Raw genomic sequence first — 14,927 nt, forward strand, 5'->3', positions numbered from 1 at the left:
TGCTTTATCTAATGCTCCTTTTTCAACATTTCCAAAGAAGTGCCATTTGGATAAAAATACACTTTAGAACCACAGCATTATGCTAATGGATTTTTAAGAATCATGTCTTCCCAGGATGATGGTGAAAAATTACTTCAGGGTCTGAGGTGTTATGTCGCCCAGGGGAATGCTGTACATTGGATTTAATTGCTTAATAACTTAAAGTCAAATGGTTTTTTATATGATCCACTCTACTGAAGAGAATCCTTTCATTGTTGCTAAATTTTCATTAACTTTTTCTTCCTAAGCTATAGTTTTGAGACTACCATGTTACGGGGTGGCGGGGGAGCAAGGTCTGTTCCATGTTATGGGGGGGAGGGGGCAAGGCCTGTTCCTCTGCTCCCCACTCCCTTCATCTTCCTTATTATTCTTCAGGTTTTTCGTTGAGCTAAAAAGCACTTATATTTCAGTTCATCCTTCAAGTTTATAGTCACTGTGCACGAATCCCTCCGAGCATAGTTACAAAATCCCAAGACTCTGGGATGCCATAACTCAGATATACTTAGGTAGAGGTCCTGGAGGATGGGGGCTATGGGTTATACACAGTGTGAGGAGTTTGCTGTGAGACTGGTATTTGGGGACATATTTGGTGTTAGAGAATAAACATCGAAGCCAAGCACCGGACCCAAAATCTCTCCCTTTCTCTTGTATGAGCCATGGCTTGTTTGTGATCAAGTTGTGTGGCCAAAACTGAGAAGGGGAAGAGAGGACTGAACATCTGTCCCTCCCAGCCCATAACATGCCAAAACTCATCTTCTTTATGCTTAGGTCACCTGGCATTTATGAGTCTGCTCCCCATGAGGAGGAAGAATTCTGGAGGAATGCCAGTTCGCCCATCAAAGAGAAGACCGTGATGTCTTCTAGTCTCCAACGTGTCTCCATGGTCTCCAGCAATACCACGCCAAACTTTTTTGGTGCCATGGGAAAAACCTGAAGCACATGGAGAATTGCTTCCATACCTGTGACCCCTTCAGCTTTGCGGTAACTGGTGCAGAATATGACTCTCCGAGTTCAGTTTCTCATGCCGTCCTTCAGAGCCCAACCAAAGAACGCGCCTCCTCGGTGTCTAGTGCATTGATGACGGCCCACTTTTGTATTTGTTTCTGTTGCTTGTGCCTTGCTGACATCTTCTGCCATCACAGGATACCCTTAAAGTTTCCCAGTCAAACTCACATGCATAAGGACTCCTCGAGGGCTTGCCCATGGCTCATTAAACCAGCTGTTCAAGGGCTCTACCATGAGGCACTGCATCAATTGCTGCATTCAGTTGCTCCCTGAAGACACCCACAAACAACAAGTTGGCTGCCAAGGAGGCTCCCATCACAGTCATCAGGCGTGCCCCACGTGCAAAGGAGAAAACAAAATTCTGTTTCGTGTGGACAGTAAGCAGATGAACTTGCTTGCTGTGCTCGAAGTGAGGACTGAGGGGAATGAGAGCTGGGGTGGGTTTTTGCGCTTTAAGAAGGGAAAGCGATGTAGCCTGGTTTTTGGATTGATAATAATGACCCTGGTGATGGCTTCTTACATCCTTTCTGGGGCTCACCAGGAACTTCTGATTTCATCTCCTTTCCATTATGGGGGCTTTCCCAGTAACCCCAGCTTGATGGACAGCGAGAACCCAAGCGACATGAAAGAGCATCACTTCCAACCCTCTGTAAATAATATCTCCTATGTGAAGGACTATCCAAGCATTAAATTAATTATCAACAGCATCACAGCCAGGATTGAGTTCACTACTAGGCAGCTCCCAGACTTACAAGATCTCAAAAGGCAAGAGTTGCATGTGAGTAGCCGCATGTTCATCTCCATTGACTGACTTTAAGAAATAGATGTTTCCTTCTCTACTGCTGTCTTTGGGAACACAGTAGGAACACGACCCAGCTAGCTCTCAGATGTATTATAGCAAGGATAATTTGACAGCCTGTGGGATGAGAATGCACTGTCTTTTATGCTGTGGAATGCCAAGAAGGGAATTTGCTACCCTGAATGGTCCTACTGGAAATGTTTAAGGGCCCCCTCTTACCATAATTGCATTCCAGGATTTCTTGCCTAGAGTGGGGTCACGGTGCTTAAAGTCACTTTTGTAGATCTCTGCCATTCAGCACTTTAAAGATGGGTTCAATGTAATCTTTTCCTCCTCTGTCCCCATCATTACTTTCTTCTCTAATGGCTATCTAAATATACAAGTGGTGGAAAGACATCAACTGCTTAAATTGCATGTGTGCGTGCGTGTGCGCGCGCACTCACGTGCAGGTAGGAGAGAGAAATCATAGCAACAGAATGAATATTGACTGAACTGGTTTTCATTCTCTTCAAAACATTTGGAAAGAAGAAAATATATCTTTGGCTGTCTACCAAGGTTGGCTCTATCTTTTAATCATAGCTGACTATCCACTGTACCCAGGATTAGGGCATGATCACAGGGGGTTAGATGTTTTTTTTTTGAAACAGGGTCTCTTGTAGTTCAGGGTGACCTTGAACGCCTATGTAGTAGAAGCTGGCCTTGAACTCCGCATCCTCCTGCCTCTACTTCTAAGTACTGGGACTGCAGGTGTGGGTCAACCGCTCCTAGTTTAGAATATGTTTTTGCCCAGTTGTTACAGTCCTTCATCGTGTCCCCCCTCTTCCTTTTTCATTGCAGATGTTTTCTGTAATCCCCAATAAATTCCTTCCAAACAGCAAGAGCCCCTGCTGGTACGAGGAGTTCTCTGGGCGGAACACCACCGACCCCTACCTGACCAACTCCTACGTGCTCTACTCTAAGCGGTTCCGCTCCACGTTCGACGCTTTGCGCAAGGCCTTCTGGGGCCACCTGTCGCATGCGCATGGGAAGCACTTCCGCCTGCGCTGCCTGCCGCACTTCTACATCATTGGGCAGCCCAAGTGCGGAACCACTGACCTCTATGACCGCCTCCGGCTGCACCCGGAAGTGAAGTTCTCGGCCATCAAGGAGCCGCACTGGTGGACCCGGAAGCGCTTCGGTGAGTCTTGCGTCTCCTTTCATTCTTTCTCCATCTGTCCTTGGGTGCTTGGTATAGATGGGGCTGGTGTGAGGCTCTTGGGGGAAAGGCGAGGTAAGGGAAGAGAAAAGTTATGTTGAGATTCAGAGATCAGACGCTTGTCATGTGACATTTGAATTGATTGTTTTGTGTTGCTATAACAAAACACCAGAGGCTGGGTAAACTGAAAAGGAAAGAGATTTATTTGGCTCCTGATGATGGGGAATGAAGGGTCCAAGCAGACTGTGTTGATGTCCTAGCAAGAGCCCTGTGGCTGCATCGCAGGGGGGCAGAGAAAGGAAAAGGGAACTGGCTGTGTGCAGCAGAGGCCAAGTCCACAGTGCAGCCTGGCTGTGTAATAACCCACTCCAAGAGAACAGCATTAGCCTCTTTCTAGGCAGAGCTTCTATAACCTGCTCACCTTCCTCCAGACCCTCTTAAAGGGTCACATCACCCTCAGCATCCCACCCTGGGTACCAGGCTTCTAGCACGCGAACCTTTGGGAGACACACTCAGACTTACAGCAGCATTTCACAGGCAAAGACCCACTAAGGGCAGGAAGTCCATTCCCAACCACCCAGTGAACACTAATTGAGTGCCAGCCTTATGCAGGGCAAGGGAGCAGATGCAGAATGGGCAGCTCTTGTTCTGTGTGTGTGTGTGTTGGGGGGGTACTATGGCTCAAACCCAGGACCCTGCACATGCTGGATATGCCCTTTACCACTAAGCTACCTCCCCAGATCTTCTGCTTGCCTTCAAGAACCCTGATGCATGACCCCAGTGGGGATCGGTATGTGCCAGGGGCTGGGGTGGCAGGCACCCAGCTCTGTGCTTTCACATGGAAGCCTTCAAACCTGCAGGAGACAGCACTTGAGGCTTCAGCTTGTGTGACCTGCCCTGTCTGCCTCATGTGTTTGAAATGCAGTGGAGACATCTCTGGAGACCCTGGTCACATCACTCCTGTGTAACTGGGTTGATCGCGGACCCCGCCTGGCCTGCCCCTCTTGGTAGACTTGTTTCTGCTCCACCCAACCTCAGGCAACCTGTAGCCTACGGGTCACTATTTCCTGTCCGTAACCTTTTCCTTCTGCCAGGAGACATTTGGTCACTGAAACTAAGGGGTGATACATGGGCCCCTTGTCTGCCAAAGTCTGGGCAGAGCCACGAGGGCGTTTTTCCACTTAAAGGACCCAGGTTACTAGAAAAGAATTTTAAATGTTGTTTAGACCAACTCTTAATGTGCTTCCTGACAAACGTTTCATTTCATCCTTTTGATGTTCATTCCAGAGTGAACAAAAGTCTAAGTGTTTCTTTTGTGGTTTGGGAACAGCTGCTGAGGTAGACAAGGTTGTCGGACGTGTCTAAGCACACTTCTGCCTGTCAGATGTTTCCCCTCCACAACACTGTTTCCCCTAATGAAAACCAGCCTCCCACTGGCAGGAAGGAGGGAAGGACTGGGTGTGCTTCTGAAACTGGTATTCAAGGTCACCTTGAATTGCCAAAGCCAGTTCTCCTTCCACTTCACAGTAACTTTGGTAGCGGCGGTGCTGGGCAGTGTGTGTTCTTGCATGTTTACAAGCCATCTTAAGGCAAGGGGCAAATTTAGGCACTATGTGGTTGATGGAGTACTATCACTTCCCCCTCCTGTTTGGACCAGTGGCACGCTGCTTGATGGACTCCACCTATGGATAGAACATTAGGCACATGCCATCGGGTCCTGTAGAAAGGGGTGCTAGGAAGGCTATAGGATATTGCCTCCTCACTTACTGCCCTTGGGCCTTCTTCCTGTTTGACGTACCATGTGCACCCTGGCTGGCTGCATTCGTTTACTGCCTGGCTGCTTTAGTTTCTCTTGGTGACTATGTTAACCAGATCTCAAATCCAGCTGTCCATGTAGCCACATTTCTAGCTCTCGAAAACATGTGGCATCCTTTAAGTGACTACTGCCCAGTGCTGGTGGTGTTTACTGCCCCTGAAGCATGCATGGCCTGGAAGTGAGAGCCAGTTCCCAGGTGCCTGCACACCCCTCCAAGGGGCCTCCCAGAAGCTTCCCTGCCCAAGCCTTCTGCTGCTGCGCATGGGTCTCCTGGACTTTTCCTTCCCTCTCTGGGTGTGCTCCAGGAGGCCAATCCTCCAGCAGCGGCAACTTTGTCTTCAGTAACCTGCTCCTTGGTTCCTATAGGAATCGTCCGCCTGAGGGATGGACTGCGAGATCGCTACCCTGTGGAAGATTACCTGGACCTCTTTGACTTGGCTGCACACCAGATCCATCAGGGACTGCAGGCCGCCTCTGCAGTGGAGCAGAGCGTGATGAATAAAATCATTATCGGTATGACTTCTGTGCAGCTCTGGGGGCGCTGGCGGGAGCAGTTTCTCTGGGGTCCTGATTCATGCTCTGTGCCCAGCCCAGCCCTGCCTCAATTGCAGAGTGTTTGCAGCTGCTTCCCTTCCCCACCTGGCTGTCACTCTTAGCCCCCAGATGAAATGATCCCGTCGTTTGTGCCGTTACTATAAAGCAGAAATGTTTAGACGGCCTGCTCAGTCCGTGCTGCAGACTTGGGGTGACTGAAGTGTTGCCAGTGCTTAGTTTTCACCTGACGTAGCAGGCGTGCTGGGCTTCTCTTCATAACGCCTTGCTCTAGCCGAGCCACCTGATTAGTCACTGATTGAATACTAGAGCTGTGGTACCCTGGGCGAATGAGGTGGCAGCATCTCACTCTGCACTTAGGCAGAGCCCCGCACATTACCTGGGCCCAGTTGTTGTGTAAAGCCATCACCCTTGTCAACCAAGTGCCTTTGAACATGAGGTTGTTTGAGTGGCACATGCCTGCAGTCCTAGCACTCAGAACGTGGAGGCAGGAGAATCCAGAGTTTGGGGCCTGCCTAGGCTATATAACAACACCCTGTCTCAAAACAAACAGCCCCCAAACCCCCAAAAACCCAAGCGAAGCAGATAAAGCAAAGCAAAATAAAACAAAATTGAGGTGGTTTGATTAATAATTTGCTTAAAATTTTGCAGGAATAGTTCACTGAAAATGTATGCTGACTCTTTAAAAACCTGTCTATATTTGGTGTACACACATTTTGATAAACAGGTACATAATGAAATGATTACTGCGGCTACTCAAATTTGTCTCCTCACAGTCTCTTCCCTTTCTCCCTCCCTCCTTCTCCTTTCGAGTGGTGGGAACACTTGAAATCCCTCTTGGCAATGACAGCATACAGACAATATTATCATCTCAAGCCCCCACACTGGGTGCTGACTATAGAGTTACTCCACATAGCTCTTTCCGTAGGATTCAGCTTAGTATGAGGTGTTCATCTCCCATACCTCTGAAAGGGAGAAATTAAATCATACATTTTTCTTAAATTGGTTACATGAGGCGATGATCTACTTTGTGTCCCTGGATCTATTATATTTTGATTCTCCAAATCAAATGAATTTCTCAGTGTTGTAACGAGCCACGTGGATAGGGACTCTTTCCTTGTGAGGAGATGCTGGCTTGTGCCAAAGCTCTGACTGATAAAGGTTTTTAAAAACTCTTAAGTAACATCTCTGGGATCCAGTGGGAATGTGCTGTGCCCACACCCCATACCTGTAGTATGAATTAGCTCTTAGTTTTTTAATTTCAAACTCAGGAGTGCAAACATCCCATATAATAACCCTAATTGATATTGTGCTGTGACTCCCGTACCATATGCCTCTGGGGAAATCTTAGGTTCTATGAAAAAGCTAAAAATATTCCTTCTAGGGCTAGGAAACAGACTTAGAAAATGAATGAAAAAGGAAAGCCTTCGTTTGGTTTGCTAATTTTAGTTACTGTAATCTTTCAAAAAGAACAAGAAATAAAAATATCACGCTGGTATTTGCTCCAAGCCAGGTTTGCTGCTTTAACTTATGGTAGCTTCATGCTATGATAGGCTGGGTGGGAAGGCTGATGAAGAACTGCATCTGGCCCTGTCAGTGTCATCAGCCAGCTTTGTGCCACGTGACAAGTCAGGTCTTTGTCCTGGTCATAGTCTACATGTCTGTTAAATGGGCTTGTTGGGCCAAATCAGCTTCTGGCTTCTCCCAGCCATGGAATGTGACTCACCCCTACTTCCTCCCAATGAGGGCCTTGGCAGAGGTCAGAGGGTCACATCACCTTGGATTATGGACCATGGGTCAGAGAGGGCCCTTCCTTAGCAGCCTCTGGCAGGAGAGGTACTCAGTGGAGTTGAACTGTACAGGCATGTTCTGAGGGGCTGGGGCTCTGGGTATGTTGCAAGGCCCTGCTCTGCCTGCATGGTGCCCCTCCCCTGTCCACTCAGAGGTAGCTGATGGCTTCCTCTTGAGGAAATGGTCTGTGCCTGCCTTGTTTCCCTCATCAGTCCTCCGTGCTATGATAGTATGGGGTGCAGATTAGATGCCAAGCAAATGATCTCTGGGTGCATGGGGGCTGGATGATGGCTGGATGGACAGACAGGCAGGAAAATGGACAATGCCTTTGTGGTTCTAGAACCCGTTTATTTTTGAGATCTCCTGGAATTTGTGTCAGTTTGGGTTTAGACACCCCACTTGTCTTCCCTGGTCCCTTATGCACTGTGAGCAGAGTTTTCAAAGGATTTCTAACTGATTGTCTCTTCTGTATCCTATTATCTGTTTTTTAAAAAAATAAGAAAGGAAAGAAGGCCAGAACAGAAATGTTCACCTGGCGTGATCACGCACCCAGAAGAAGAAATGGGACCCCGATGTCATCATATATGACTATAATGTGTTTATCACGGACCAGGGAGACTGAGTGTTTTAACTCAGATTTTTTCCCCAACAAGTGACTTTGAGTTGTGGCATATGGTCCTGTGTATGATGTCCAGAAATTGGGTATAGATCTGTCTGATTGATTTGCCTTTCTTTCTACGTCTCTGGAGACAGACACAAAACCAAACCAAAATAAAATAAGATAAACGGGGCTGGAAAGATGGCTTATTTGGCAGCGTTTGCTGTATAATCTTGGGGATATGAGTGCAGATCACAGATCCCCAGCACCCACGTAAAAGGACAGGCATGGCTACACATATTTGTAAACCTAGTGCTGAGGAGGAAGAGATGGGGATCTCTGGGGCTTGCTGGCCAGTCTAGCCAGTTGGTGAGCTCCAGGTTCAGTGAGAGAGACCTTGTTTCAAAAAGATGGTGCAGTAGAGGACGCTATCCAGTGTTGACCCTCTGACCTCCATAGGCGCATGCACACACATGTATACAAATACATCAACATTGGACACCACACACACACATACACACACACACACTAATGATAAAATCAAGGAATTAGTTCAGTTATCTGAGAGAGTCTGTGTTGTTGAAGTACTTAGATCTTGGACTATCCTGTATCCCTAAAGATATGCTTAATATTTTCACCCTTCTGTCAGGTAGACTGTGATAAGACGGGGCTGGGGGGGGAGGTACTTTGTTGGTACAGTAATGCATCAGTCTCATAAAATAGGGCTGGACCTTATTCAACCAGCAATGAGTGCCAGCTGTGTGCAGAGAACAGGGAGAGGTGTGGTCAGTGGACAGCTGGCCATGTAGGAGAGACCCTGAGGCTGAGGACTCCTGGGCTTCTGGCAAAGCCCCCTCTCATTTTGTCCTAGAGTGTGCCCTGTGACTTACTGTTATGGTTCCAAGGAAAGACAGATGTGAACTGCATCCAGCTTTCCATCGAGGGTTTGCTTCCCCAAATGACTCCTTTCTCTTCCTGATGCATTTTGAAGGAAACCATCTAGCAGATTCAGTGGGTCCTTAAAATGTCACAGAGCTGTGAGCTGCCAGCAGAGATAAATTTTGTTAAATTAAGGGTTTGGACATTGATAAGGTTATATTTTCATTCACTTCTGGGGAAGGGGCTGGGGTTGGGGCCACTGTGGCTAGAGTGGGCTCTAGGCTTCCTCTCCCCGGATCCCTGGAGCCCCGTCTGCCAGTGATGGCTGACCAGCTTGCCTGGTTTCCAGCTCACAGTGAGAACCCATACCCTGTGCCTCAGGGACTGCTCATTTACATGTCCCCATCTGTTTACAGGGGAGGCCAGTGCCTCTACAATGTGGGATAACAATGCCTGGACCTTCTTCTACGACAACAGCACTGACGGCGAGCCGCCATTCCTGACCCAGGACTTCATCCATGCCTTTCAGCCCAACGTCAAACTCATAGTCATGCTCAGGGACCCTGTGGAGAGGTGAGCGGTGGGCACTATGCTTTGCATTTGGGGTGGAAAGAAAAGATTTCCTTGGAGAGCAGTGCTGTCCTTCTCCTTCACAGGCAAGATTTTGCCTTTTTCAAAAATAAATTAATAAATGAGTAAACAAGCTTAACTTGTAATGTTACTGCTATTTCTTATGTAAATGTTATTCTTCGGGCAATCCTCCTTGCATTTAAACAAGTTGTGGATTGTTCTCTCAGCAATTTTGACCCTGGTCTATGGGCCTTGTCCTCTGGTGGGTTTGATTTAGAGCTCTTCTGATGCTCTCCAGGCTTGGGGACAGCCTTAGGGTCACGGGTGTTGGGATTCTCTGTGTGGTCTGTCTCCCAGAATGCCCCATCTCTTGAGTTGGTTGATCCCTTTTCCTCCGTTAGCTCCGAACATGCACTCCCTGGTTTTCCTGGAGATCAAAATGGTGGTGGTAGTGGTGATGATGGTGGTGGTGGGAGATGATGGACAGGCCCACTTTGCCTTTAATAAGGTATGAGTCTGCCCAGGTCTGGGTGAGGCAGAGCTAGTGTGTTATGGGACAGTGCCAGGGTGGTACATTGATGATGCTGTGTGTACTGTAGGCTGCCAGGACCTTTGTGTTACTTAGTCTACTGTTCCCTCCAAATACTATCACACTGGAAATAAAGGGATCTCTAGCATGCCCAAAGTGCCTCAAGACAGGGAATCTCCACCCAAGATGGCCAGTCTAGATAAGAACAGCTCGGCTTCCTGTTCAGAGACCAGCTCTGTCTTTTGTCCACCCTTTGGTCCCATTTCACACAGCCCAGTCTAATCATTTCAAACTGGGAGATATTTAAAGACAAAGCTTGCAGCCCTTTGTGTTTTACTTCCCGTGTTTTCCAATGGGTTGAATTATGTCTCCATCCTAAATAAGGAAGTCCCAAGCCCCATTCCTTATTGACCTTGGCTGTATTTGGAAATAGAGTCTTTGCAGATGGATTGAGGGACTTGCCATGTCAAGAGATTGGAGGGGGTGGACACAAGTAAAGGGGTACTGAGGACTGCTGGTACTCACTAAGAGCTAAGAGGGAGGCATGATGCCCCAGAGGAAATCAGCCTTACCAACATTGACATTCACACACCCAACTTCCGGCATGATAGGTTAACTTCTTGAAACAGATTTGTATGTGCAGGTGTGTGCAGTGTGTGCAGATATAACAGTCTAGACTCCCGTTGCTTCTGTTTAGCATGGCTACCCCTGGAGGACGTGCTTGTACCTCCTGCTTGTTGAGTTGGGTTCTACAGCCTTCTCCCAAGGCTCCAGACAGGCTATGACTCCTCTTGGTGCTACTGATCAGAGGACCATCCCTCCAGGGCAGCCTGGGACACAGCAGTCTCCTGGGCCTAGACCCGGGACAGCCACTGCTTGAGGCTCTCCTCTGCTGTTGACTTAGGATCTGGCAGCCATGGTCTTCGGACTGGTGTTCATTCTTCCAGGTAGGGACTTCACCGCTTTCTTCATGGAGTAGGCTGGACTTTCCTGGCCTGGAGCAGCTGGCACAAGCCAGGGGTGTACTGCTGTGGACAGCATTGCACAACCTCTGCTTGTGGAAACTGACCCTCACCACCCGCTGAGGTGTTTTTACAGCTGCTCGTCCGTCCTTCTTCCCCCCATGCTGCCGCAAGCCCAGGTTCCCAGGGCAGAACATTCTCTCTTTCTGATCACTAACACTCCCTGCTGTTTCTTCCTGCTTCTCAGTTCTGAGGAAGGCCAGCCAGTGCCCGATTTGAGGGCCTGAGAGTGAGAACTTCTGGCCTTGGTAGCTCCTTGGGCAGAGGTGGGGACTGGGCTTGCTTCTGTGTGTGCCAGCCCTGGAGAGACAGGAGCTCCTGGACTAGGTGGGGAGACAGGCATGGCGACTGTTTGTCACATACACAAGGGAAGAAGGTGAACTGAGGTGAGAACAGAACACACAATGCGCATAGAGGCAGAGACCATGCGCCTTCTTGTTGGAGAGTGGAGCCAGCTTCCCTGAGACTGTCCCTTCCTTTGTGGACTTGTGCCTCTGCCTTTAAGGTCATGAGCACCAGGACAGTGAGCCTTGGAGCAGCAAGACAGCTATGTTGGCTAGCCCCAGACTCTTGACCAGGAGCAGGACCTGCTCAACCTGGCCCAGTCATCACCCACCGTGGCATTGCAAGGGGCTCACGTTCACAACTGACCCACTCTGTTTCCTTCTTGGTTGTTTTTAAGGAACAAATATCCTCTCCTGGGAACTAAAGGTAAAAGTTTTTTTTTTATCTCTCTGGTCCTCAGCTTAACACAATATTTCATCAGCAGAAGCATTTATCGCGCCTCTACTACATGTTGGGTGCTGTGCTGTGTGCTGTGCTGGGTATTGAATGGAAAGCTGTGGTGGTGGTCCAGCAGGAGTAGGCATTGACTATCCTGACCTGTGTGAGGTACAGAGCAGGGGAAGGAAGGATGTACAGCCATACCCATTAGATGGGGTGTGGCCTGCTGTATTAGTTATCTAGGGCTGTGTAGCAAGTTGACCCAAGCTGTAGTAGCTTCAGGGTTGAGGTGTCTGCTAGGGTTGGGATCTTACCCAAAGGCACCCAAAGGCTTGGTGGGGCAGGGGCTTGGTCATCTTCCTCACTCACATGGTTATGGGTAGAACATAGTTACTACAGGGCTGTTGGAACACAGGCCTCTGTTCTTTGCTGACTGTCAGCTGGAGGTAGCCCTCTGTCCCTGGCCACTAGGCTTTTCCAGCATGGCTGATGACTTCATCAAAGCAACAAGGGAGAGAGTTGGCCGAAGATCACTTGTGATCTAATTGCAGGTCTGATATCCCAACACTGTGGCTGTATTCTGTATACCACAAACAAATCACCTGGTTCAGCTACTTTCAGTCGGGCGAGGTGGGTGATGATGGCACGCACACACAGGTTGTGGATACCAGGAAGTGGGGATCACTGGGGCCACCTGAGAAGTTGACCAGCCTCATTCCTGTGCCCTTGCATTCCCCACCTGGTGCTTGGGAACCTGGTGCCTGCCCCATAGCCCAGAGAAGAGTACCTTCAGCTTGATGCCAGCTTCAGCGACAACAGGAGACTGTCATGTGTGTGCTTGTGCTGTGAGTTACTGACAGCAGCAGCTCTTCCTCTGCTTCTTAAACATTTACAAAAATAGGCAACAATAGAGATTGTGTCCTCTGAAACCCACAGCTCATGGCTGGTCTGGAGCTCCTTTCCCATCTCAGCTAGAAAGAATGATAAATATTGTGTGTTTAGGTCACCCTTGAAGAAACAAACATCCAGAGTCCAAGTTCCCATTAGTTGAACTTGCTCCTGTGCCTTTGGCCTACTTTATTTGTTCCGTGACCTTGACTTCTACCAGTGGGAGATTCCTTGGGCTGTCCAATGTCAGTTGGATTGTCCAGATTCTTCTTTGGAGTCTACAAATCAGCTGGGGTCGGGGGTCATTTCTAGTTTGTGATTTCCATTTAACCTTTATTTCTATAATTACTTAAAGGCAGAGGGGTTGAAAATGTTGGAACTGGAAGCTAACCCAAATAATTTTCAAGTTCCCAGAGAAGTTGTAAACAGTAAGTTACCCCCTACCCCAACCCCTACCCCTGGGGAAGATAGAGGAATAACAGGAGGAAGCGGGTGGGCTGGTTCACACAACAAAGGAATCAGCCAAGAGTTCATGTTCCAAGTCTTTCTGTATGAGAGATTGCAGCGATTTAGAACTAATGAATTCCTAGGCTAAATTTTCCACTTAATTAAAAAGAAGCCAACAACAGACAAGCAGAATTTTTCTTCATTTACTCCTCTGAAATGTCTGTGCCTGTTTTAAATGCATTTCTCATTTGTGAGATGGCCAATAGAGTTCGCTTCCTAACTCAGGGCTGCCCAGCCCCGTTATATCTGAGGCATGACTAGAAGGTGCTGGCCCCTTGACCCTGTCACATTCCTCTTCCATGAAGGGGTATCTGGAGAGAGGCCCTGCACCATCTATTAAGGTTGTTATGGTATCTATGTTTTTGCTTTTAATTCTGTGTGTAGTCATAGTATAATGCCCAGAAACGACCGTCACAGGAACTGTTGGTTTTCACATTTCACAACAATGGGCCTACAGGGAAGGAGGGCTCTGCTCAGTTAAGTAGACTTCAGTCTTGATTCTAATCCCTTGAGCGTTGGAGCCTGGGTAGCTGTGTTCTTCATGTGCTTACATAAACTGACATTTTAACAAGCCTCTGGACTGCTTAAATAATTAATACACATATGATGATAAACTAGGAAGGGAATGAGGCTTTTGATAAAGTGCATCTGTTCATGTGATGTTGTGCATGATGTGCAGAGGAGCTCCAGGCTAAGCATTTGGACAGGGACGCAGGTTTCATTGATGCCCCTGGATCTGCAGAGTATGTGGTGGGTATGTGGGTGGGGAGGGCAAGTTTCCATCCTTGAGTGTGTGCACAGGTGTGCAAGTGGATGTGCCAGGGTCATGGTGATAAGAGGCTGGTGGATGCCCAGATGATCCCTCAGAGCTCCAGCTGTACTGCCTTCTGGCTCTGCAGCCTCTGTGTATCTCATTTTTCATCAGTAAAATGGGAGAAATAGTCTATCTCTAGGATTATGAGAATTAAATGACTCTGTGTGTGTGTGTGTGTGTGTGTGTATTTACATGGTACTGAAGTCACTCATTAAATATTTTTGAGCACCCTCAGTGCACTAAAGCATTGTGTATTGTGTCAGTTGCTCTTCTGTTGCTGTGATAAAATGCTGTGACCGAGGCAACTTAAAGAAGAGTTTGTTTGGCTTATGGTCCCAGACCCTCTCCGGGGAGAGGCCACAGTGGCTGGGGAGACATGGCTGGAGCAGAAAGCTTAGAGATTCAACAGGAAGTAGAGCAAGCTGGAAGTGGGACAAGGCTAAGAACTCTCAAAGCCCACCCCGTGACGTGCTTCCTCCAGCAAGGCCACACCTCCTAAATCTGCAAACAGGGCCACAAACTGGGGACAATGTGTTCAAATACAGAAGCCTATGGGGAACATTTCTCATTCAAACCATCACACACACCTATGAGACAAAACCACCTGCCCTCATGTAGCTAATGGAGGGGTGGGTAAGGACTTCAGTGAAATCAGTGCACCACTTGCCTGTGTTCTATGTCACACTCTGCTCAGGTATCTCTTCACTTGAGCACCATCAGCAGATGAGGGGGTGGTCGTGACACGTGCACAGGGGAAGCATGTGGACTCTGGAGCTCTTTCACCTCCCCACAGTTGCACGATGAGTGAGTGGCTAGGCTGGGGGTCCATCACACCTGGGTTTGACAGAGTGGAGGGTTTTTCTTTGTGGCAGCTCATTCTTGGGATGGACACTTGACACTGCCATTGTAGGGAGTAGGTTTCTGGGAACAGCAGAGGAAGGGTGGGGAGTGGGGACAGGACAGGCAGAGGAAGGGTGGGGCTCTGATATAGTCCCACAGAGGCATCAGCTGACCCCATGGGTCTGTGGGGCTGGGGTGGTGCTTCAGCTTCATCCCTGGCTGGGATCGTTCCCATCCACCAGCCATTTGCTGTAGATTCCTTGGGGGCTTCCTCTGCCGAGTCAGGAAGGTCTTTCAGCTGAGGAGGCAATTCTGAGTGAGAGCAGGGATGAGGGGCCCTGGGGCAGGGTTCTGGTTTTG

The 14,927-nt window shown here is 48.5% G+C and overlaps 1 protein-coding gene across 3 annotated transcripts in view; it reads left to right on the forward strand.

Annotated features, from left to right (window-relative positions):
- Chst15 (carbohydrate sulfotransferase 15) overlaps positions 1–14,927 on the forward strand; it is a 97,059-nt gene that overhangs the window by 46,979 nt on the left and 35,153 nt on the right. For all 3 annotated transcript variants that reach the window (XR_607054.3, XM_008827247.3, XM_029560714.1), the window contains 4 exons: positions 808–1,822; positions 2,681–3,020; positions 5,221–5,367; positions 9,091–9,247. Coding sequence is in view for 2 of the 3 variants with exons in the window: in XM_008827247.3 (XP_008825469.1) it covers positions 1,277–1,822; positions 2,681–3,020; positions 5,221–5,367; positions 9,091–9,247 (1,190 nt within the window). In the remaining variant the exon portion in view is untranslated. The remainder of the gene's footprint in view (positions 1–807; positions 1,823–2,680; positions 3,021–5,220; positions 5,368–9,090; positions 9,248–14,927) is intronic.

Source organism: Nannospalax galili, unplaced genomic scaffold (genome assembly GCF_000622305.1).
Source record: "Nannospalax galili isolate Female #2095 unplaced genomic scaffold, S.galili_v1.0 scaffold31, whole genome shotgun sequence".
NCBI lineage: Eukaryota > Metazoa > Chordata > Mammalia > Rodentia > Spalacidae > Nannospalax > Nannospalax galili.